General features: G+C 49.5%; 1 protein-coding gene across 7 annotated transcripts in view; it reads right to left on the minus strand.

Moving 5' to 3' along the window:
• SLC4A5 (solute carrier family 4 member 5) overlaps positions 1 to 26,596 on the minus strand; it is a 241,374-nt gene that overhangs the window by 44,926 nt on the left and 169,852 nt on the right. For 5 of the 7 annotated variants that reach the window (XM_073618223.1, XM_073618221.1, XM_073618227.1 and 2 more), the window contains 6 exons: positions 23,052 to 23,323; positions 12,439 to 12,500; positions 10,325 to 10,525; positions 8,952 to 9,065; positions 6,949 to 7,110; positions 5,384 to 5,562 (listed from right to left, as the gene is read on the minus strand). In XM_073618223.1, the coding sequence (XP_073474324.1) occupies positions 5,384 to 5,562; positions 6,949 to 7,110; positions 8,952 to 9,065; positions 10,325 to 10,525; positions 12,439 to 12,500; positions 23,052 to 23,323 (990 nt within the window). Of the gene's footprint in view, positions 1 to 5,383; positions 5,563 to 6,948; positions 7,111 to 8,951; positions 9,066 to 10,094; positions 10,209 to 10,324; positions 10,526 to 12,438; positions 12,501 to 23,051; positions 23,324 to 26,596 lie in introns of all 7 variants that reach the window. The other 2 variants (XM_073618224.1, XM_073618222.1) reach the window with 2 other exon arrangements.

Genomic DNA, 26,596 nt, shown 5'->3' on the forward strand with positions numbered 1-26,596 from the left:
GAATTTATAAAGAATGCAATAAGAAATGTAAGGGTGTAATTAGGATGGCTAAGATAGAATATGAAAGACACATAGCGGAGGAGAGCAAAAAAAATCCCAAGAAATTCTTTAAGTATGTAAACAGTAAAAAAGGGAGGACAGACCATATTGGCCCCATAAAGAATGAGGAAGGACATCTGGTTACAAAGGATGGGGAGATGGCAAAGGTATTGAATTTATTCTTCTCCTCAGTCTTCACGAGTGAATCCGGGGGCTTCAGTAACCAAAACTGCAGTGTTTATCCTCAGGACACAACACAGGAAGCACCTCCATGGTTAACAGAGGACAGAATTAGAATTAGACTTGAGAAACTTAACATTAATAAATCACCGGGACCAGATGGCTTGCATCCGAGAGAACTTAGGGAACTCAGTCAGGTGATTGCCAGACCGTTGTTCCTAATTTTTACTGACAGTCTACTGACTGGAATGGTACCAGCTGATTGGAGAAAAGCCAATGTAGCACCAATATTTAAAAAAAGGCCCAAAATACATCCCTGGGAATTACAGACCAGTTAGCCTAACATCAATAGTATGTAAACTCTTGGAGGGGATGATAAGGGACTATATACAAGATTTTAGTAATAAGAACGATATCATTAGCAGTAATCAGCATGGATTCATGAAGAATCGTTCTTGCCAAACCAATCTATTAACCTTCTATGAGGAGGTGAGTTGCCATCTAGATAAAGGAAGGCCCGTAGACGTGGTGTATCTGGATTCTACAAAAGCATTTGACACAGTTCCCCATAAACGTTTACTGTACAAAATAAGGTGCGTTGGCATGGACCATAGGGTGAGTACATGGATTGAAAACTGGCTACAAGGGCGAGTTCAGAGGGTGGTGATAAATGTGGAGTACTCGGAATGGTTAGCGGTGGGTAGTGGGGTTCCCCAGGGTTCTGTGCTGGGACCAATCCTATTTAATTTGTTTATAAACGATCTGGAGGATGGGATAAACAGTTCAATCTCTGTATTTGCAGACAATACTAAGCTAAGCAGGGCAATAACTTCTCCGCAGGATGTGGAAACCTTGCAAAAAGATCTGAACAAATTAATGGGGGAGGGGCGACTACATGGCAAATGAGGTTCAATGTAGAAAAATGTAAAATAATGTATTTGGGTTGTAAAAATCTGAATGCAATCTATAGACTGGGGGGAGAACCTCGGGGGGGATCTAGGATGGAAAAGGACCTGGGGGTCCTAGTAGATGATAGGCTCAGCAATGACATGCAATGCCAAGCTGCTGCTAATAAAGCAAACAGAATATTGGCATTAAAAAGGGGATCAACTCCAGAGATAAAACAATAATTCTCCCACTCTACAAGACTCTGGTCCGGCCGCACCTGGAGTATACTGTCCAGTTCTGGGCACCAGTCCTCAGGAGGGATGTACTGGAAATGGAGCGAGTACAAAGAAGGGCAACAAAGCTAATAAAGGGTCTGGAGGATCTTAGTTATGAGGAAAGGTTGTGAGCTCTGGTGACCCCACAATATACAAATACCGGACTGGTGACCCCACAATATACAAATACCGGACTGGTGACCCCACAATATACAAATACCGGACTGGTGACCCCACAATATATAAATACCGGACTGGTGACCCCACAATATACAAATACCGGACTGGTGACCCCACAATATACAAATACCGGACTGGTGACCCCACAATATATAAATACCGGACTGGTGACCCCACAATATACAAATACCGGACTGGTGACCCCACAATATACAAATACCGGACTGGTGACCCCACAATATATAAATACCGGACTGGTGACCCCACAATATACAAATACCGGACTGGTGACCCCACAATATACAAATACCGGACTGGTGACCCCACAATATATAAATACCGGACTGGTGACCCCACAATATACAAATACTGGACTGGTGACCTCACAATATATAAATACAGGACTGGTGACCCCACAATATATAAATACCAGACTGGTGACAAGCGTGTGTGGGGGCAACCAGGTGAGGAGGACAAAGACAAGTGTGTCTTGTCTACAGTCAAGCATGGTGGTGGGAGTGTCATGGTCTGGGGCTGCATGAGTGCTGCCGGCACTGGGGGGCTACAGATCATTGAGGGAACCATGAATGCCAACATGTACTGTGATATACTGAAGCAGAGCATGATCCCCTCCCTTCAGAGACTGGACCGCAGGGCAGTATTCCAACATGATAACCACCCCAAACACACCTCCAAGACCACCACTGCCTTGCTAAAGAAGCTGAGGGTAAAGGTGATGGACTGGCCAAGCATGTCTCCAGACCTAAACCCTATTGATCATCTGTGGGACATCCTCAAATGGAAGGTGGAGGAGCGCAAGGTCTCTAACATCCACCAGCTCTGTGATGTCATCATGGAGGAGGGGAAGAGGACTCCAGTGACAACCTGTGAAGCTCTGGTGACCTCCATGCCCAAGAGGGTTAAGGCAGTGCTGGAAAATAATGGTGGCCACACAAAATATTGACACTTTGGGCCCAGTTTGGAGATTTTCACTTAGGGGTGTACTGACTTTTGTTGCCAGCGGTTTAGACATTAATGGCTGTGTGTTGAGTTATTTTGAGGGGACAGTAAATTTACACTGTTATACAAGCTGTACACTCACTACTTTACATTGTAGACAAGTGTCATTTCTTCAGTGTTGTCACATGAAAAGATAGAAGAAAAGATTTACACAAATGTCACTGAGGGGTGTACTTACTTTTGTCAGATACTGTTTGTCCCATTACAATTGCTATATACTAGATATGATAGGTGACTTGTAGCTTCAAGGGGAACTATGGTTATAACCTGCAGAAGCCAGAATCATCATAATTGTCCAAAGGCTTTGGGATCCCAGAAAAGAAGGACGGGAAGGTCAGTTCCTAGACTACAGCTCTTCCCAATGGGTTCCAATGGCAGTGCGTTCTTGGCCTGTTCGGGGGACCTCTATAAGTTAAACTTTTCTTATACACCTAGCAGAGGTCCTCCATGGTATTTATCATCAATCTTCACTGAGGTGCTCCTGGATGAACATCTACCCCTCCCCATCACAGAGATGGGCCACCCCTAACCCTCGACTACCTTTATGAAAATACTTAGGCAGGAAGAGCCGCCTTATTGCTCATTATCCAGCAGCACCTCCTATAAATGATGTCATAATGAGAGTTCTGATATCCACAAAGTGGAAGTAGATTGAACCTCTATATTCCCAAATCCATAATATAATCTCTCAGGAAAACGCCTTCGCTCCTTCCACATGTCATAGTCATTCATTCCTTCAGCATTCCCATTCTGCAGACATTCAGCTACTGCAGGCCTATGATACCCTCCACATCCATCCAGATTTCCAGCTCCGCCTCTCCCTCTGGGGGGAACATTCACCAGGTTTAGAAGTTTCTTCAGGTGCTTCTTCCAAAATTCTACAAAATTCTTAGCAGTGTTCAGCAGTTTCCTGCTTTTGCTTTGCACATGTGAGGTTCCAACCTCCTTCATAAGACACCCAACTATTGGCCGGAAAATCCTCCGGCCAGCCTGACAGTCTTCCAAACATTGTATACCTGAACCTTCTGTAACGGTTAATGCTGCTACATTCTTCGATGGTCTCTGCTGACTCCGGAGACCATTGTGCAAAATCTGCTCCAGAGCCTTCCTTCACCCTGACAGCTTCCCTTATGTAGCACCCCTTTAGCCCCGGGAGGCAGTTAGGGACCCCCAGGCAGCTCAGTGGCCGGGCTTCTCAATACTCCGGGCAGAATAATTGATTATTTGTTGGTGGAAAAAGTAGGCAAGTTTAACAGAGTTCATTAGGCACAATAAACTCGGGGAGAGGCTTTAGAAAGACCTCAGAAGAAAGGGCCTTCAAGCTGAAAACCAGCACTCTACTCTTCAATCCGTAGAGTAGCTTCAAACGGCACACATACCCTCTGGAGCAAGTAGACATGAACCCCCCACAATGTCCCCCCAGCTCTCCAGGACACATCATTCCATTGATAGTCCGACACGGCAGCACAAACCTTTCCCAGCCATAGGCCTTGGAGACGCAGACCACACAGACCACACGCATACCTCCCAACTTTTTGAGATGGGAATGAGGGACATCTATCAGCAAAAGTATGCAGGCATAGGACACACCCCCTTGCCACGCCCCCTTAAAGAAGAATTGTACAAAAAAAACAGGATTGGTTAAACCCACAAGTGCTTTTTTTACCACTATTATTCCTTTATATTGGCTTTTGGAATTTACAAATGCAGCAAATTAAAAATCAGATGAAAGGTTTAGCACTGGAAACACTTTTTAATAGATACAAAGTGCATTTTATATAAATCTATATAGATCAGACCAAAATGAGGAACAAATGAGGAAGAATGAGGGACAGAGGGACTTTGTTCCAAATCAGGGACAGTCCCTCGAAATCAGGGACAGTTGGGAGCTATGCACATGGACCACACAGACCTCTGACACACAGACCTCCGACACACAGCCCGGTAAATGCCCAGGAGGAAGGGGCCCCAAATATTTATATCAGGATGATTACAGCCCAGCAGTAGGAAATAGTAGTTGAGGGACACTACTGCTTATGCTGGCATCTCTACACTTGTTATCAGGGCAGCCATCAGAAATTTTTGGGCCTCTTACACAGCTTTAGACCTGCCCCCCCCCCCCCCCCCCAGCCTGACCACCAACATTCCCCAGGGCTTGCCTAGGGGCCATCCTACCAGAGATCATTTCTGTAATGCACTTCTGCATTCTTCTGGCCTGGGCGGGCCCCGGGGCCCCTTACAGTTGTAACGGCTGTACCCCCCTGATGGCGGCCCTGCTTGTTATCACCGATTACCGGTGGTTTCAATGATAAAACACCAACTTCCCTCTGGATGAAACTTTTCACAGCTGCTTTTGTTGAGGTTTTGAACATGGCCATTGAAAACCAAAGTCCTGGATCTTACTTGGAGGAAAAGATTATTCAAGGTTAGAGTTCTTCTTCCACAGAAGCTTCTGTCAGATGTTCCCAACAGACCATAACATGCGGAGACATGGAGCCAGGCTTACCTTAGCAGTGTTCAAAGCAGAGGACCTTTTTGTTGTGTTATCCATATTACTGGAATTAGCTCCACCCATAAAGGGGACATGGAGGCACCAAACATTCCAACACTTACAGGGTGAGTTGTCGGGAAGGGTGGGCAATGAGGTGCTACATTAGAGATACAGTGCATGCTGGAGCCAATTCTGAATGTCCACCTACTCAGCAGGTCCTCCAGGTGAAAGACCTCCAGTAGATGAAAGGATACGAATGATCCTACAGGAACAAAGTTCCGTCTATAACATAAGTGTGTAAGGGACCCACCTCACTCCCAAAAACTGCGGCTGTTCTCCGGGCGCGCTGGTCTCCGTCTCCATTTTCAAGCTGTCAATGTGAGCGATGGAGATGACCGTTGCTGCCACATACCAAGGAAGACCCATGAAGGAGCAAACGGCCAACAGAATGCCGACCCAGAAGAGATCCAGGTGATACCCACAGGCTTTCTGAAAAGAAAAAAAAAGCTCTAAACACTGATAAATATGACACTGATAAATGTCATATAATTAAAGCATAAGTTAAGGCAAAATACAAATAAAACGTATGCAGTGTATACACTATATTACCAAAAGTATTGGGACACCTGCCTTTACACACACATGACCTTTAATAACATCCCAGTCTTAGTCCGGAGGGTTCAATATTGAGTTGGCTCCGCCCTTTGCAGCTATAACAGCTTCAACTCTTCTGGGAAGGCCGTCCACAAGGTTTAGGAGGGTGTCTATGGGAATGTTTGACCATTCTTCCAGAAGAGCATTTGTGAGGTCAGGCACTGATGTTGGATGAGAAGGCCTGTCTCGCAGTCTCTACTCTAATTCATCCCAAAGGTGTTCTATCCAGGTGAGGTCAGGACTGTGTGCAGGCCAGTCAAGTTCCTCCACCCCAAACTCGCTCATCCATGTCTTTATGGACCTTGCTTTGTGCACTGGTGGGCAGTCATGTTGGAACAGGAAGGGGCCGTCCCCAAACTGTTCCCACAAAGTTGGGGGCATGAAATTGTCCAAAATGTCTTAGTATGCTGACGCCTTAAGAGTTCCCTTCACTGGAACTAAGGGGCCAAACCCAACCCCTGAAAAATAACCCCCACACCATAATCCCCCCCCCACCATAATCCCCCCTCCACCAAATGATTTAGACCAGAGCACAAAGCAAGATCCATAAAGACATGGATGAATGAGTTTGGGGTGGGGGAACTTGACTGGCCCGCATCCAACATCAGTGCCTGACCTCACAAATGCTCTTCTGGAAGAATGGTCAAACATTCCCATAGACACACTCCTAAACCTTGTGGACGGCCTTCCCAGAAGAGGTGAAGCTGTTATAGCTGCAAAGGGCGGAGCCAACTCAATATTGAACCCTCCGGACTAAGACTGGGAGGCCATTAAAGTTCATGTGTGTGTAAAGGCAGGCGTCCCAATACTTTCTATGTATTTTGTCCCTTTTCAGACCATGCAAGTGCAAGAATACACCTTTCAATCTGCTAGAAATGCACTCAAAAACTAAGTCCTGTTGCAGGCTGACAGCACACAACATTTCTGTGGACTGGGTGGTGTCAGCCCTGCCCATTTGTCTTTTGCTAAACTACTCAACCATTCCCACTCTGAGATCTCCACAACATATCGTTCTGCGCTCCAGGATAAGAACTAGAAGAACTCTTTGAGACAACACAGAAAGTGTGGAGAGGAGACAAGACCGATCTGAATCGCTGCCAAGATCGTCAGGTCTTTCTTGCAATTATCAGATAAAACAAAATGCTTCCAATGGGAGCCAATAAGAGAAGTTCATTTCTCTGGGTTCCATGGATTGAACTGGTTGTAAAGAAAAAGCCATACCTTCAGCTTATGCTCCTTCCTGTTGACTATGACGGCGGTGATCTGTTCATCCATGAAGATGAGAATGGTCACCAGCAGAGCAGGCAATGCACTGGCTAAATAGATCCACCAGGGGTTCTTACCAAATGGGAAAACGAACCAACCACGGTCTGGACGTGTAGGCTGGTAGGAGAAGAACACAGGAAATGTCTACCGGGAAATTAACTCAACAAGAAAACGTTAAAGATCAGAAAGAAAGGAATGCAGGAACATGCTGAGATCTCAACTTCATCTGTAATCAGGTGACAGAACAAGGTTTGTACATAAGAGGGACACAACTGTCTCCGCTGAGAGAGCTTGGATCCTAGATGGACTTTGAACACAAACAGAACAGACAAGCCTTTCATGGAGCAATTGTTCCAAAGTTTCGGGATTTTAAAGGTACCAAAATAGTACTTTACTTTATTGATTCTAGTAGGACAGCCGATTGTCTCCTGATGAAACCAATCCTGACGAAACATGTGGATAGCTTTGCCTGAAACCAGGTATGGGCCAGCACTATAGGAGGGGGCAGAGATCAGCCAACGGCAATATAGCCCAATGCATTGTACAGCCTGGAGGGTCTAAAGTATGCTGGAATTGTTCTGTTATGTAATATAAACTTCCTCAACATGTTCAACAGTAAAGATGATTCTTGAGAAAGAAGTTTCCTGGTTTGAAATACTTCTAAGGAACTTATGTTTATTACTAATGGGTGTATTCAGAAGAAGTGGGGGTTGGGAGCAAGCCATGGTTTACCCTCCAGGTTAAGAAGAAGAGTAACTATGCAGTAACAATTCTAACCAATTTAAGTCTCGAGGTTATAAATTGCAAGTGGACTTTCCGGTCAGACTTTATGGTTGCAGATGTTTGGTGGTGTAACAAGAAGGAGAAGCAGCCAGCTGACAGAGGAAGGGGTGACGGTGGCAAGCGATGAGGGACTTGGTAGTGAGGGAAGAGTTAGTACTTCATGTTCCCCATTTAGAGGGATGGTCTCTATATTGAAGTCCCGCCCATGGACCGAGCCTATGGTCACTAAGGCCTTGCAAAGTATGGTGGCTTCCCTGTGTGCCCAATGACTGAATCGAATTATAAGTGTGGAGTTGAAACGTCAGAAAAGCCGGTGATGTTAAGTGCTTGCTCAGCAATGCCTTCTTTAAGTGGTTCGGAGTCATATGTTGGGGCAGCTAGGAATAGACCTAGCCACTGTCTGGAGAAGAGACACGGTCCTTCTGTAAGTGTCTGGAGAAGAGACACGGTCCTTCTGTAAGTGTCTGGAGAAGAGACACGGTCCTTCTGTAAGTGTCTGGGCCTTTAAGAGTAAAGTGGCCTCCGGCCTGAAAGTGTGATTGTTAAGTGTAAACTGTGAAGACTTAATGGCTTGCAATTTCCCAATGTAAAATACCAAAAACAATGATATGGAGAGGGAAGGAGGAGACACAGGTATCATGGAGGTGACTATACGACGCTTTCTCCTACAGGGAGCTGATGTTTCTTTACTGCTCTGTTGGGGTATCTTCCAATATTATAATACAGGTTGTTTTAGGGGCTGGTGAACTGTTACAGTCAAATGTTCTGATCTGGTTAAGTATATGGGTTGGGTTAAGGGTTGAAGTGTTAACATGCAGTATTAGAGAAAATGGGTAATTTTAGGGGATCAGTGAAGTGCCAGGGCTCAGGTGGGAGGTTGGTTAAGTCTTTGGGTTAGGTTAACAGATAGGGATAGGTTGGAGGTCAGGGACATTTGGAGGTCTTGTATTATGTTGATGTGATAGAAGCTTTGCACTTAGAACCACCACAATGGTTTCCAAACTCTAAATATGAACATAATGCAGAAACGACGCCTTTCTTCTGATGACTTCTATTCTTCTATTTTTGGGCAGGTTGATATTATGGTAAGCCAAGCAGAAGGTAAAGTAGATGGAAATGGGGGTACCACACCGTAGCATGCATTGGTTTAATCATAACATGAAGAGGGGGTTTACCTTAAAATCGGTAGGCACTTGTAGTTTAGGAGTATTTAATCCTGAGAGCATGTCCAGACCAACAAAGAGCAGAATGGACATGAAGATTGAGAAGTCACTAATAAGTTTACGAAGCTTAAGAAAGCAGCAAGAACCAAAGAGAAGGAGAAAGAGGGTAATAGAGAGACAGTTAGTAGATCATATCAAAGACCAAGCTGAGAAACATATCCAAATATTTGTCCATGATTTCCCTTGATTGAGCCTCTAAGAAAAACTTTCTACGCCATATTTATCAGTAATCTGGTGACAAAAACTCCAATGTCATTGTAGAAGAAACATGAGCCCCAATGTCTATAGTAGGATAGATGGTCCCCCCTCCTTTCCTGCTCCTATACTCTCCCATATGGTAGGATAGATGGTTTTCCCTCCCTCCCCCCTCCCATATGTTTGGATGGACCCCCCCCCCCCAAATTCCCCCTCCCATATACTAGGATAGATGGTCCCCCCTCACTTCCCTCTCCCTTCTCACTGCCATATGTTAGGATAGACGGTTTCCCCTCTATTCCCCACCCATATGTTTGGATGGATGCCCCCCTCAATCCCCCCCCCCCCCCCCATATAGCAGGATAGTTGCCCCCCCCCCCATACTCTCCCATATGGTAGGATATATGGTTTCCCCTCACTTCCCCTCCCATATGTAGGACTGGATGGTCCCCCCTGACTTCCCCCTCCCGTATAGCAGGATAGTTGCCCCCCCCCATACTCTCCCATATGGTAGGATATATGGTCCCCCCTGACTTCCCCCTCCCATATAGCAGGATAGTTGCCCCCCCCCATACTCTCCCATATGGTAGGATATATGGTCCCCCCTGACTTCCCCCTCCCGTATAGCAGGATAGTTGCCCCCCCCCATACTCTCCCATATGGTAGGATATATGGTCCCCCCTGACTTCCCCCTCCCGTATAGTAGGATAGATGCCTCCCCACATTCTCTTTGCCCTTGTTAGAACAGACAACTATTGCCGAGTACCATGTGACCTGTAACTGGTTCTAATAAACTATTTCCAGTGACTACTTTATAAACCACATTGACATGCAGGTTGTCAGGTGAAGTGGAAAGGATTGACAAGAGTGGAATGGACAGAAGGATACAAGAGGGCCAACCTTAATTTTATTAGGAACATGCAATTTTGGGGTTTCCAGTTCAAAATACGCATCCACACCACAGAAGACGAGGATGACGAAGACTATGGCAAAATCAGCCACCAGGGTGCGCAGCTGAGGAGACAGGTAAGACAGGGGTCAGTACCATGTGCAAGGATAAGGTCTACACAGTAACTGGTAGTCAATGAACGAATGTAGAACGCTTCATCCAACCTTCAGTCAGGACTTACCTTGGTAGGAAAGTATCGGCTGAACTTGAATTTCTTCAGTGTCAGCGTCATGGAGTACGTCCCAAAGAAGAGGATGAAGGACATGAGCGCCAGGTCAGGAACGTAACTGCAGGAATTCCCCAGCAGGCTGCCGCCATATTTTAGACATTCCTTCATACTCAGCTGGCTCCAGTCCAAGGCTGTATTATTCATGACATTGTACTTGGAATTCATGTGGGGAAGATAATAACCAGAATATTTTTAGAACAGCTCTAATCCAGAAGACGGTACCCTGTAGTCACACCTGAAGTCACATCTGTAGTCACACCTGAAGTCACATCTGTAGTCATATCTGTAGTCACACCTGAAGTCACATCTGTAGTCATATCTGTAGTCACACCTGAAGTCACATCTGTAGTCACATCTGTAGTCACATCTGTAGTCACATCTGTAGTGACATCTGTAGTCATATCTGTAGTCATATCTGTAGTCACACCTGAAGTCACATCTGTAGTCACATCTGTAGTCACATCTGTAGTCACACCTGAAGTCACATCTGTAGTCATATCTGTAGTCACATCTGTAGTCACACCTGAAGTCACATCTGTAGTCATATCTGTAGTCATATCTGTAGTCACTTCTGTAGTCACACCTGAAGTCACACCTGAAGTCACATCTGTAGTCACATCTGAAGTCACACCTGTAGTCACATCTGAAGTCACACCTGTAGTCACACCTGAAGTCACATCTGTAGTCATATCTGTAGTCATATCTGTAGTCACATCTGTAGTCACACCTGTATACACCCCCGGCAGTCACACCTGTATACACACCTGCAGTCACACCTGTATACACACCCGCAGTCACACCTGTATACACACCTGCAGTCACACCTGTATACACACCCGCAGTCACACCTGTATACACACCCGCAGTCACTCACTACACACTTTATAATGATGCCGTAGTCAACACAAAAAAGTACCGTCATGTCAGATTTTTGTAGCATAAACAATGGATTTTCTAAAAGTAGTGGAATCAATCAGAAACAGTTGGAAAAAACCTACAACGCATGTGCGTGTTAATATGTAACCCCGGAAGTACACACAACAAAAAGAAAGAACTTTCTTTTCAAAACATTTGGGCAGTGGGAGGGTTCAAAAAATCTTTACTTCATAGGTGGTACGTAGTAAGAGTATAGAGTAGAGAGGGGTAGCACATGACACCAACCACACCGCATGACACCACATGACACCAACCTCACCGCATGACACCAACCACTTAGCGTGACACCGCATGACACCAACCACACCTTAATGACACCAACCACTTTGCGTGACACCGCATGACACCAACCACACCTCATGACACCACATGACACCAACCACACCGCAAGACACCACATGACACCAACCACACCGCATGACACCAACCACACCACAAGGCACCACATGACACCAACCTCACCGCATGACACCAACCACTTCGCGTGACACCGCATGACACCAACCACTTCGCGTGACACCGCATGACACCAACCACTTCGCGTGACACCGCATGACACCAACCACACCGCAAGACACCACATGACACCAACCACACCGCAAGACACCACATGACACCAACCACACCGCAAGACACCACATGACACCAACCACACCGCAAGACACCAACCACACCGCAAGACACCACATGACACCAACCACACCGCAAGACACCACATGACACCAACCACACCGCAAGACACCAACCACACCACAAGGCACCACATGACACCAACCACACCGCATGACACCAACCACACCACAAGGCACCAATTGACACTAACCACACCGCATGACACCAACCACACCTCATGACACCACATGACACCAACCACACCGCATGACACCAACCACACCGCATGACACCAACCACACCACAAGGCACCACATGACACCAACCACACCGCATGACACCAACCACACCACATGACACTAACCACACCACATGACACCAACCACACCGCATGACACCAACCACACCGCATGACACCAACCACACCACAAGGCACCACATGACACTAACCACACCGCATGACACCAACCACACCATCAGCCCCAAGACCTTTGTCAGATCTGCTGAACATTACTTACCAAAGTTGTGTTAGTGTTGTTTGGTGCAAACATGGCTGAAGCATTGAATAAAGTTGTGTTCACTGGAAGAGGGAGAGAGAATGGATTCAGTATTTTCTTCACACAATCGCTGCAAAATCATTAAAGTATCCTCATGGAAGACATCAGTGGGATACAATGGAAGATTCCAATCATGTGATATAAAGAGGAACTCTAACATGTGTCCATGGTGTGCGACTGTCAAGGCAAATAAAGTTGTAAGGTTTTAAGACAGCCTTGGAGTCCATGCGAGAACAGCTGAACAATGACCTGAAGACATACTGAGCTGGTTATATACGGAGCGCTGGGGTCCCCTGTGCTTGGATGTCCTTCCATACACAACATTTCAATGGGGAATCTATGGGGGTACCACCAGCACTTGACATAAAGTCAAACTACATGGGGGGGTGAAACAAACTTCTTCACTGGAAATATCCCCTCTGAGATCCCCAATGATCATGGGACGTGTAATCGGGTCATTAGATCTCAATGTCCAGCTTTAAATTGATTTATCATTTAACAGCTCCAGATCAGAATAGGAGTCAATGTGTCCACATTCCCTATAGAGTCAATGGATCCTATGAGTGTCTACACATGACTATAGAGGAGGTTCAAGTAATCCCATGATCCATAGAGTCAATGGATCAAAAGAGTGTCAATACGTGACTATAAAGAAGATTTGGTGGATCCTATGAGGGTCTATACATGACTATAGAGAAGATTTGGTGGATCCTATGGTGAGATTCGCTGGATCCTATGAGGGTCTATACATAACTATAGAGGAGATTCGGTGGATCCTATGAGGGTCTATACATGACTATGGAGAAGATTTGGTGGATCCCATGAGGGTCTATACATGACTACAGAGGAGATCCGGTGGATTCTATGATGGTCTACACGTGACTATAGAGGAGATTCGGTGCATCCTATGAGGCTCTACACATGACTATAGAGGAGATTTGGTGGATCCTATAAGGGTCTATACATGACTACAGAGAGGATTTGGTGGATCCTATGGGGAAATTCAGTAGATCCCATGAGGGTCTACACATGACTATAGAGGAGATTTGGTGGATCCTATGAGGAGATTCAGTGGATCCTATGAGGGTCTACACATGATTATAGAGGAGATTTGGTGGATCCTATTGTGAGTAGGGATGAGCTTCGAGTTCGAGTCGAACTCATGTTCAACTCGAGCATTGGCTGTTCGCAAGTTCCCCGAACAGCGAACAATTTGGGGTGTTCGCGGCAAATTCGAATGCCGCGGAACACCCTTTAAAAGTCTATGGGAGAAATCAAAAGTGCTAATTTTAAAGGCTTATATGCAAGTTATTGTCATAAAAAGTGTTTGGGGACCCGGGTCCTGCCCCAGGGGACATGGATCAATGCAAAAAAAACTTTTAAAAACGGCCGTTTTTTTGGGAGGAGTGATTTTAATAATGCTTAAAGTCATACAATAAAAGTGTAATATTCCTTTAAATTTCGTAGCTGGGGGGTGTCTATAGTATGCCTGTAAAGGGGCGCATGTTTCCCGTGTTTAGAACAGTCTGACAGCAAAATGACATTTCAAAGGAAAAAAGTAATTTAAAACTACTCGCGGCTATTAATGAATTGCCGGTCCGACAATACACATAAAAGTTCATTAATAAAAACAGCATGGGAATTCCCCACAGGGGAACCCCGAACCAAAATTTAAAAAAAAAATGACGTGGGGGTCCCCCTACATTCCATCCCAGGCCCTTCAGGTCTGGTATGGATATTAAGGGGAACCCCTGCCAAAATAAAAAAAAATGATGTGGGGGTCCCCCTAAATTCCATACCAGACCCTTCAGGTCTGGTATGGATTTTAAGGGGAACCCCGCGCCAAAAAAAAAAAAAAAAACGGCGTGGGGTCCCCCCAAAAATCCATACCAGACCCTTATCCGAGCACGCAACCTGGCAGGCCGCAGGAAAATAGGGGGGGACGAGAGAGCGCCCCCACCTCCTGAACCGTACCAGGCCACATGCCCTCAACATTGGGAGGGTGCTTTGGGTAGCCCCCCAAAACACCTTGTCCCCATTTTGATGAGGACAAGGGCCTCATCCCCACAACCCGGGCCGGTGGTTGTGGGGGTCTGCGGGCGGGGGGGCTTATCGGAATCTGGAAGCCCCCTTTAACAAGGGGACCCCCAGATCCCGCCCCCCCCCGTGTGAAATGGTAAGGGGGTACAAAAGTACCCCTACCATTTCACTAAAAAACTGTCAAAAATGTTAAAAATGACAAGAGGCAGTTTTTGACAATTCCTTTATTTCCAAAGCACCCTCCCAATGTTGAGGGCATGTGGCCTGGTACGGCCCCCCCCCCCTCTTTTCCTGCAACCTGCCAGGTTGCGTGCTTGGATAAGGGTCTGGTATGGATTTTTGGGGGGACCCCACGCCGTTTTTTTTTTTTGGTGCGGGGTTCCCCTTAAAATCCGTACCAGACCGGAAGGGCCTGGTATGGAATTTAGGGGGACCCCCACGTCATTTTTTTTTAAATTTTGGTTCGGGGTTCCCCTGTGGGGAATTCCCATGCCGTTTTTATCAATGAACTTCTATGTGTATTGTCGGACCGGCAATTCATTAATAGCCGCGAGTAGTTTTAAATGACTTTTTTCCTTTGAAATGTCATTTTGCTGTCAGACTGTTCTAAACACAGGAAACATGCGCCCCTTTACAGGCATATTATAGATACCCCCCAGCTACGAAATTTAAAGGGATATTACACTTTCACTTTAAGCATTATTAAAATCACTGCTCCCGAAAAAACGGCTGTTTTTAAAACATTTTTTTTGCATTGATCCATGTCCCCTGGGGCAGGACCCGGGTCCCCAAACACTTTTTATGACAATAACTTGCATATAAGCCTTTAAAATTACCACTTTTGATTATTCATGTTCGTGTCCCATAGACTTTAACGGTGTTCGCGTGTTCAAACAAACTTTTTTCCTGTTCGCATGTTTTTGTGCGAACCGAACAGGGGGGGGGTTTGGCTCATCCCTAATGGTGAGATTTGGTGGATCCTATGAGGGTCTACACATGACTATAGAGGAGATTTGGTGGATCCTATGGTGAGAATTGGTGGATCCTATGAGGGTCTACACATGACTATAGAGGAGATTTGGTGGATCCTATGGTGAGAATTGGTGGATCCCATGAGGGTCTACACATGACTATAGAGGAGATTTGGTGGATCCTATGAAGGTCTACACATGACTATAGAGGAGATTTGGTGGATCCTATGGTGAGAATTGGTGGATCCTATGAGGGTCTACACATGACTATAGAGGAGATTTGGTGGATCCTATGGTGAGAATTGGTGGATCCCATGAGGGTCTACACATGACTATAGAGGAGATTTGGTGGATCCTATGGTGAGATTTGGTGGATCCTATGAAGGTCTACACATGACTATAGAGGAGATTTGGTGGATCCCATGAGGGTCTACACATGACTATAGAGGAGATTTGGTGGATCCTATGAGGGTCTACACATGACTATAGAGGAGACTTGGTGGATCCTATGGTGAGAATTGGTGGATCCTATGAGGGTCTACACATGACTATAGAGGAGATTTGGTGGATCCTATGGTGAGAATTGGTGGATCCTATGAGGGTCTACACATGACTATAGAGGAGACTTGGTGGATCCTATGGTGAGAATTGGTGGATCCTATGAGGGTCTACACATGACTATAGAGGAGATTTGGTGGATCCTATGGTGAGAATTGGTGGATCCTATGAGGGTCTACACATGACTATAGAGGAGGCGGCACACACACATTGTCCAGAAATACTTACAGATGAGGAGCAGCCAGAGAAAAGCGATGCGGGGAATAAGGAGAGATGTGGCAGATATCAGTTACAAGTGTTATACAGAATCCACATTGACCAGAAAACGGGCAATCATTTCCTTTCTGGTTTTTGGCATCTCAGGTGACACGGCGCAGTCCCCCCCCCCCCATAGAGGCTTTCATGAAGGAGAAATCACAGGTGTATCTATGGATTAGTGATGGAGGTTGAGTTGCTGTGTCATAGGAAAGGGGAAGAGATTACTGCCAGAGATGATGAGGAACGTAACAACCGATCGTCTCCTCCCCCTCCCTGTCCTACAATCCAGGGGAAGCCGTGGATGGATATCACCATATTCTGTGTGTCCAATGTCTCTACTCATCACCCCTTATAAATAGGAAGCTGGTAATGCTTAGAGTGTATGTTGGTGGTACGTGGTTAGAATGCATGTTGGTGGTACGTGGTTAGATTGCATGTTGGTGGTACATGGTTAGAGTGTATGTTGGTGGTACGTGGTTAGAGTGTATGTTGGTGGTACGTGGTTAGAGTGTATGTTGGTGGTACGTGGTTAGAGTGTATGTTGGTGGTACGTGGTTAGAGTGTATGTTGGTTGTACGTGGTTAGAGTGTATGTTGGTGGTACGTGGTTAGATTGCATGTTGGTGGTACGTGGTTAGAGTGTATGTTGGTGGTACGTGGTTGGAGTGTATGTTGGTGGTACGTGGTTAGAGTGTATGTTGGTGGTACGTGGTTAGAGTGTATGTTGGTGGTACGTGGTTAGAGTGCATGTTGGTGGTACGTGGTTAGAGTGTATGTTGGTGGTACGTGGTTGGAGTGTATGTTGGTGGTACGTGGTTAGAGTGTATGTTGGTGGTACGTGGTTAGAGTGTATGTTGGTGGTACGTGGTTAGAATGCATGTTGGTGGTACGTGGTTAGAATGCATGTTGGTGGTACGTGGTTAGAGTGTATGTTGGTGGTACGTGGTTAACGTGTATGTTGGTGGTACGTGGTTAGAGTGTATGTTGGTGGTACGTGGTTAGAATGCATGTTGGTGGTACGTGGTTAGAATGCATGTTGGTGGTACGTGGTTAGAGTGTATGTTGGTGGTACGTGGTTAACGTGTATGTTGGTGGTACGTGGTTAGAGAGTATGTTGGTGGTACGTGGTTAGAGAGTATGTTGGTGGTACGTGGTTAGAATGCATGTTGGTGGTACGTGGTTAGAATGCATGTTGGTGGTACGTGGTTAACGTGTATGTTGGTGGTACGTGGTTAGCGTGTATGTCGGTGGTACATGGTTAGAGTGTATGTTGGTGGTACGTGGTTAGAATGCATGTTGGTGGTACGTGGTTAGAGTGTATTTTGTTGGTACGTGGTTAGAGTGTATGTTGGTGGTACGTGGTTTGAGAGTATGTTGGTGGTACATGGTTAGAGTATATGTTGGTGGTACGTGGTTAGATTGCATGTTGGTGGTACGTGGTTAGAGTGTATGTTGGTGGTACGTGGTTAGAGAGTATGTTGGTGGTACATGGTTAGAGTGTATGTTGGTGGTACGTGGTTAGAATGTATGTTGGTGGTACGTGGTTAGAGTGTATGTTGGTGGTACGTGGTTAACGTGTATGTTGGTGGTATGTGGTTAGCGTGTATGTCGGTGGTACATGGTTAGAGTGTATGTTGGTGGTACGTGGTTAGAATGCATGTTGGTGGTACGTGGTTAGAGTGTATGTTGGTGGTACGTGGTTAGCGTGTATGTCGGTGGTACATGGTTAGAGTGTATGTTGGTGGTACGTGGTTAGAATGCATGTTGGTGGTACGTGGTTAGAGAGTATGTTGGTGGTACGTGGTTGGAGTGTATGTTGGTGGTACGTGGTTAGAGTGTATGTTGGTGGTACGTGGTTAGAGTGTATGTTGGTGGTACGTGGTTAGAGTGTATGTTGGTGGTACGTGGTTAGAGTGCATGTTGGTGGTACGTGGTTAGAGTGTATGTTGGTGGTACGTGGTTGGAGTGTATGTTGGTGGTACGTGGTTAGAGTGTATGTTGGTGGTACGTGGTTAGAGTGTATGTTGGTGGTACGTGGTTAACGTGTATGTTGGTGGTACGTGGTTAGAGAGTATGTTGGTGGTACGTGGTTAGAGAGTATGTTGGTGGTACGTGGTTAGAATGCATGTTGGTGGTACGTGGTTAGAGTGTATGTTGGTGGTACGTGCTTAACGTGTATGTTGGTGGTACGTGGTTAGCGTGTATGTCGGTGGTACATTGTTAGAGTGTATGTTGGTGGTACGTGGTTAGAATGCATGTTGGTGGTACGTGGTTAGAGTGTATTTTGTTGGTACGTGGTTAGAGTGTATGTTGGTGGTACGTGGTTTGAGAGTATGTTGGTGGTACATGGTTAGAGTATATGTTGGTGGTACGTGGTTAGATTGCATGTTGGTGGTACGTGGTTAGAGTGTATGTTGGTGGTACGTGGTTAGAGAGTATGTTGGTGGTACATGGTTAGAGTATATGTTGGTGGTACGTGGTTAGAATGTATGTTGGTGGTACGTGGTTAGAGTGTATGTTGGTGGTACGTGGTTAGCGTGTATGTCGGTGGTACATGGTTAGAGTGTATGTTGGTGGTACGTGGTTAGATTGCATGTTGGTGGTACGTGGTTAGAATGTATGTTGGTGGTACGTGGTTAGATTGCATGTTGGTGGTACGTGGTTAGAATGTATGTTGGTGGTACGTGGTTAGAGAGTATGTTGGTGGTACGTGGTTAGAATGTATGTTGGTGGTACGTGGTTAGATTGCATGTTGGTGGTACGTGGTTAGAGTGTATGTTGGTAATACGTGGTGTTGGTGGTACCACCCATTGGGGACACGTTTCTGGTGACATCTAAGAGGAGATTCATGACATGGGGATGATTTCCTCTGACTTCCTGTTGTGTCCCCAGCAACCAGGGGGGGGATTTACCCAGGGCCGGATCTAGGGGGGTGCGGGGGGGTTTACCCTGGGCCAGATCTAGGGGGGTGCGGGGGGGTTTACCCAGGGCCGGATCTAGGGGTGTGTGGGGGGGATTTACCCAGGGCTGGATCTAGGGGGTGCGGGGGGTTTACCCAGGGCCGGATCTGGGGGGTGCGGGGGGGTTTACCCAGGGCTGGATCTAGGGGGGTGCGGGGGTTTACCCAGGGCTGGATCTAGGGGGGTGCCTGGGGATTTACCCAGGGCCGGATCTGGGGGGGGTGCGGGAGGATTTACCCCGTGCCGGATCTAGGGAGGTGCGGGGGGGTTTACCCAGGACTGGATCTAGGGGGTGCGGGGGGTTTACCCAGGGCCGGATCTAGGGGGTGTGGGGGGTTTACCCAGGGCCGGATCTAGGGGGGTGCGGGGGGTTTACCCAGGGCCAGATCTAGGGAGGTGCGGGGGGGTTTACCCAGGGCTGGGTCTAGGGGGGTGCGGGGGGTTTACCCAGGGCCGGATCTAGGGGGGTGCGGGGGGTTTACCCAGGGCCGGATCTAGGGGGTTGCGGGGGGGGGGTTTACCCAGGGCCGGATCTAGGGGGGTGCGGGGGGTTTACCTAGGGCTGGATCTAGGGGGTGCGGGGGGTTTACCCAGGGCTGGATCTAGGGAGGTGCGGGGGGTTTACCCAGGGCCGGATCTAGGGGGGGTGTGGGGGGTTTACCCAGGGCCGGATCTAGGGGGGGTGTGGGGGGTTAACCCAGGGCCGGATCTAGGGGGGTGCGGGGGTTTACCCAGGGCTGGATATAGGGGGGTGCGGGGGTTTACCTAGGGCCGGATCTAGGGGAGTGCGGGGCGTTTACCCAGGGCCGGATCTAGGGGGGTGCAGGGGGTTTACCCAGGGCCGGATCTAGGGGGGTGCGGGGGGGTTTACCCAGGGCCGGATCTAGGGGGGGTGTGGGGGGTTAACCCAGGGCCGGATCTAGGGGGTGCGGGGGTTTACCCAGGGCTGGATATAGGGGGGTGCGGGGGTTTACCTAGGGGCGGATCTAGGGGAGTGCGGGGGGTTTACCCAGGGCCGGATCTAGGGGGGTGCAGGGGGTTTACCCAGGGCCGGATCTAGGGGGTGCGGGGGGTTCACCCAGGGCCGGATATAGGGAGGTGTGGGGGGTTTACCCAGGGCTGGATCTAGGGGGGTGCCTGGGGGTTTACCCAGGGCTGGATATAGGGGGGTGCGGGGGTTTACCTAGGGCCGGATCTAGGGGAGTGCGGGGGGTTTACCCAGGGCCGGATCTAGGGGGGTGCGGGGGGTTTACCCAGGGTCGGATCTAGGGGGGTGCGGGGGGGTTTAGCCAGGGCCGGATCTAGGGGGTGCGGGGGGTTCACCCAGGGCCGGATCTAGGGGGTGCGGGGGGTTCACCCAGGGCCGGATCTAGGGGGGTGCGGGGGGTTAACCCAGGGCCGGATCTAGGGGGGGTGCGGGGGGTTTACCCAGGGCCGGATCTAGGGGGTGGGTGCGGGGGGTTTACCCAGGGCCGGATCTAGGGGGGTGCGGGGGGTTTACCCAGGGCCGGATCTAGGGGGTGCGGGGGGTTCACCCAGGGCCGGATCTAGGGGGGGTGCGGGGGGTTTACCCAGGGCCGGATCTAGGGGAGTGCGGGGGGGTTTACCTAGGGCTGGATCTAGGGGGTGCAGGGGGTTTACCCAGGGCTGGATATAGGGGGGTGCGGGGGTTTACCTAGGGCCGGATCTAGGGGAGTGCGAGGGGTTTACCCAGGGCCGGATCTAGGGGGGGTGCGGGGGGTTTACCCAGGGTCGGATCTAGGGGGGGTGCGGGGGGTTTACCCAGGGTCGGATCTAGGGGGGTGCGGGGGGGTTTAGCCAGGGCTGGATCTAGGGGGTGCGGGGGGTTCACCCAGGGCCGGATCTAGGGGGGTGTGGGGGGTTCACCCAGGGCCGGATCTAGGGGGTGGGTGCGGGGGGTTCACCCAGGGCCGGATCTAGGGGGTGCGGGGGGTTCACCCAGGGCCAGATCTAGGGGGGGTGCGGGGGGTTTACCCAGGGCCAGATCTAGGGGGGTGCGGGGGGTTAACCCAGGGCCAGATCTAGGGGGGTGCGGGGGGTTTACCGAGGGTCGGATCTAGGGGGGTGCGGGGGGGTTTAGCCAGGGCCGGATCTAGGGGGTGCGGGGGGTTCACCCAGGGCCGGATCTAGGGGGTGCGGGGGGTTCACCCAGGGCCGGATCTGGGGGGGTGCGGGGGGTTTACCCAGGGCCGGATCTAGGGGGTGCGGGGGGTTCACCCAGGGCTGGATCTAGGGGGGGTGCGGGGGGTTTACCCAGGGCCAGATCTAGGGGGGTGCGGGGGGTTAACCCAGGGCCAGATCTAGGGGGGGTGCGGGGGGTTTACCCAGGGCCGGATCTAGGGGGTGGGTGCGGGGGGTTTACCCAGGGCCGGATCTAGGGGGGTGCGGGGGGTTTACCCAGGGCTGGATCTAGGGGGTGCGGGGGGTTCACCCAGGGCCGGATCTAGGGGGGTGCGGGGGGTTTACCCAGGGCCGGATCTAGGGGGGTGCGGGGGGTTTACCTAGGGCTGGATCTAGGGGGTGCAGGGGGTTTACCCAGGGCTGGATATAGGGGGGTGCGGGGGTTTACCTAGGGCCGGATCTAGGGGAGTGCGGGGGGTTTACCCAGGGCCGGATCTAGGGGGTGGGTGCGGGGGGTTTACCCAGGGTCGGATCTAGGGGTTGCGGGGGGGTTTAGCCAGGGCCGGATCTAGGGGGTGCGGGGGGTTCACCCAGGGCCGGATCTAGGGGGTGCAGGGGGGTTCACCCAGGGCCGGATCTAGGGGGGGTGTGGGGGGTTTACCCAGGGCCGGATCTAGGGGGGTGCGGGGGGTTTACCCAGGGCTGGATCTAGGGGGTGCGGGGGGTTCACCCAGGGCCGGATCTAGGGGGTGCGGGGGGTTCACCCAGGGCCGGATCTAGGGGGGCTGCGGGGGGTTTACCCAGGGCCGGATCTAGGGGGGTGCGGGGGGTTTACCTAGGGCTGGATCTAGGGGGTGCAGGGGGTTTACCCAGGGCTGGATATAGGGGGGTGCGGGGGTTTACCTAGGGCCGGATCTAGGGGAGTGCGGGGGGTTTACCCAGGGCCGGATCTAGGGGGTGGGTGCGGGGGGTTTACCCAGGGTCGGATCTAGGGGTTGCGGGGGGGTTTAGCCAGGGCCGGATCTAGGGGGTGCGGGGGGTTCACCCAGGGCCGGATCTAGGGGGTGCAGGGGGGTTCACCCAGGGCCGGATCTAGGGGGGGTGTGGGGGGTTTACCCAGGGCCGGATCTAGGGGGGTGCGGGGGGTTCACCCAGGGCCGGATCTAGGGGGGGTGCGGGGGGTTTACCCAGGGCCAGATCTAGGGGGTGCGGGGGGTTCACCCAGGGCCGGATCTAGGGGGGTGCGGGGGGTTAACCCTTTCCTACCCCACCCAGACATACAAAGAAAAGAACACATTCCATAAAGATGTCTGAGATAAGAGCCGCCATGTTGTCCATAGCTACCAATCAGATTCAACACAGACAGTTCATCTTTCAGAAAGCTCCACAGACAAGACCCCGGCTGTGTTCCTTTATAATCTAACAACGTTTCTATAGAATGAACTGGGTGTCCCCAGCAGCCAATCAGATGCCGGCTTTCATTGCCCATTGTTCATTTTCCCCCTGAAGATTTGATTGGTTGTTGTGAAAATATTCAGCTTCCTGTTTGGATGTCGTGTTAAAGGAAAAGCGTTGTTATTATGTTGCAGATGTAAGAAAGAATCTGATTGGCCGCTGTGGGCGGGAGGAAGAATGTGTCCACTGACCTGGGTCCGGGGCCACACATTCACACCGGTAGGTGGTGACGTAGTCCGGCTTGAAGTCGGAGTTGATGGGATAACATTTGAAGGACCCGATCATCTTCTTAATGGCGTCATAAATGAAGATGAAGCTGATGAGTGTAGAGAATCCCTCCTCGGTGAAACGCGTAATGTACTTAATAATGAAGCTGGAATCCGTGGCCACCAGGATAAGGCACTGCAGGGCGGAGTGAAGGCCGATCCACAGGCGGAATTCCATGTAGTCTATATCATTGTTCCTACAAGAGAAGAACCTTTCATTATACGGAGTCTGGAACAATCGCTGATCACAGACGTTCTCCATCCAGCCAGAGCTACAATGGAATGGTTTAGATCAAAGCATATTCATGTGTTAGAATGGCCCAGTCACAGTCCAGACCTAAATCACATTGAGAATCTGTGGCAAGACTTGAAAATTGCTGTTCACAGACGTTCTCCATCCAATCTGACAGAACTTGAGATATTTTACAAAGAAGAAGAATGGGCAAAAATGTCCTCTCTAGATGTGCAAAGCTGGTAGAGACATCCCCAAAAAGACTTCCAGCTGTAATTGTAGAGAAAGGGGGTTCTACAAAGTATTGACTCCGGGGGGCGCCATACAAATGCCCCTCCCCCACACACTTTTCACATATTTATTTGTATCATTTATCATTTTCCTTCCACTTCACAATTATGTGACACTTTGTGTTGGTCTATCACAAAATGTGGGGAATGTCAAGGGGTATGAATACTTTTTCCAGGCACTGTACATTATTAATGTGGGAGATCTTCGGGAAGAAGACCAGTGTGTCTCTTCATAATACATGCAGCTCAGCTAGTTGGCTTCTTTTGCTGCTTCTCCATCTCCCAGTCTGAGCTTTGATGTACGGGATTGGCTGCTTCCATTACTGATACATGAAATGAAGTGAGAGGCAACAATTCGGGGAGATTTACTAAAACTGGAGAGTGCAGCCAATCAGATTCTGACTTCAGCTTCTTCAATGAATCTTTGACAATAAAACCTGGAAGCTGATTGGTTTCTCTGCAGAGCTGCTCCGGATTCCGGGTCTTCTGGTTTTATTGTCCTTTATATCAACCAATAAGCCGAAGAAGAAAGAAAAAGTGGAGAAATCACAGAAACCTTCTCAGATTCTGTACGACGGGGGAGGGGACCTCGTCCTGGGCAGAACCAGAGAACCTTTCCACCCCCAGCATTCTGCTATCTACCATCCATAGATCCCATCCATAGATCCCATCCATAGACCCCATCCAGAGATCCCATCCATAGACCCCATCCAGAGATCCCATCCATAGACCCCATCCATAGACCCCATCCATAGACCCCATCCAGGGACCCCATCCATAGATCCCATCCATAGACCCCATCCAGAGATCCCATCCAGAGATCCCATCCATAGACCCCATCCATGGACCCCATCCAGAGACCCCATCCATAGACCCCATCCATAGACCCCATCCAGAGATCCCATCCATAGATCCCATCCATAGACCCCATCCAGGGACCCCATCCATAGATCCCATCCAGAGACCTCATCCATAGACCCCATCCAGAGACCCCATCCATAGACCCCATCCAGAGATCCCATCCATAGACCCCATCCAGAGATCCCATCCATAGACCCCATCCATAGACCCCATCCAGAGATCCCATCCATAGATCCCATCCATGGACCCCATCCAGGGACCCCATCCATGGACCCCATCCATAGACCCCATCCAGGGACCCCATCCATAGATCCCATCCATAGACCCCATCCATAGACCTCATCCATAGACCCCATCCAGAGACCCCATCCATAGACCCCATCCATAGACCCCATCCAGAGATCCCATCCAGAGATCCCATCCATAGACCCCATCCATAGACCCCATCCAGAGTGACCATCCATAGATCCCATCCATAGACCCCATCCAGGGACCCCATCCATAGATCCCATCCATAGACCCCATCCATAGACCCCATCCAGAGACCCCATCCATAGACCCCATCCAGAGATCCCATCCATAGATCCCATCCATAGACCCCATCCATAGACCCCATCCAGGGACCCCATCCATAGATCCCATCCATAGACCATATCCATAGACCCCATCCAGAGATCCCATCCATAGATCCCATCCATAGACCCCATCCAGGGACCCCATCCATAGATCCCATCCATAGACCCCATCCATAGACCCCATCCAGAGACCCCATCCATAGACCCCATCCAGAGATCCCATTCATAGATCCCATCCATAGACCCCATCCATAGACCCCATCCAGGGACCCCATCCATAGATCCCATCCATAGACCATATCCATAGACCCCATCCAGAGATCCCATCCATAGATCCCATCCATAGACCCCATCCAGGGACCCCATCCATAGATCCCATCCATAGACCCCATCCATAGACCCCATCCATAGACCCCATCCAGAGACCCCATCCATAGACCCCATCCAGGGACCCCATCCATAGATCCCATCCATAGACCCCATCCAGGGACCCCATCCATAGATCCCATCCATAGACCATATCCATAGACCCCATCCAGAGACCCCATCCAGAGACCTCATCCACAGACCCCATCCAGAGACCTCATCCATAGACCATATCCATAGACCCCATCCAGAGACCTCATCCATAGACCCCATCCAGAAACCTCATCCATAGACCATATCCACAGACCCCATCCAGAGACCTCATCCATAGACCCCATCCATAGACCCCATCCAGAGACCCCATCCAGAGACCTCATCCATAGACCCCATCCATATACCCCATCCAGAGACCTCATCCCTAGACCCCATCCAGAAACCTCATCCATAGACCATATCCACAGACCCCATCCAGAGACCTCATCCATAGACCCCATCCATAGACTCCATCCATAGACCCCATCCAGAGACCTCATCCATAGACCTCATCCATAGACCCCATCCAGAGGCCTCATCCATAGACCCCATCCAGAGACCTCATCCATAGACCCCATCCAGAGACCTCATCCATAGATCCCATCTATCGACCCCATCCAGAGACCTCATCCATAGACCATATCCATAGATCCCATCCATAGACCCCATCCAGAGACCTCACCCATAGACCACATCCAGAGACCTCATCCATAGACCATATCTATAGACCCCATCCAGAGACCTCATCCATAGACCCCATCCATAGACCCCATCCAGAGACCTCATCCATAGACCCCATCCAGGGACCTCATCCATAGACCATATCCATAGATCCCATCCATAGACCCCATCCAGGGACCCCATCCATAGATCCCATCCATAGACCCCATCCAGAGATCCCATCCAGAGATCCCATCCATAGACCCCATCCATGGACCCCATCCAGAGACCCCATCCATAGACCCCATCCATAGACCCCATCCAGAGATCCCATCCATAGATCCCATCCATAGACCCCATCCAGGGACCCCATCCATAGATCCCATCCATAGACCCCATCCATAGACCCCATCCAGAGACCCCATCCATAGACCCCATCCAGAGATCCCATCC

This window comes from Aquarana catesbeiana, linkage group LG03 (genome assembly GCF_042186555.1).
Source record: "Aquarana catesbeiana isolate 2022-GZ linkage group LG03, ASM4218655v1, whole genome shotgun sequence".
Classification (NCBI taxonomy): Eukaryota; Metazoa; Chordata; class Amphibia; order Anura; family Ranidae; genus Aquarana; species Aquarana catesbeiana.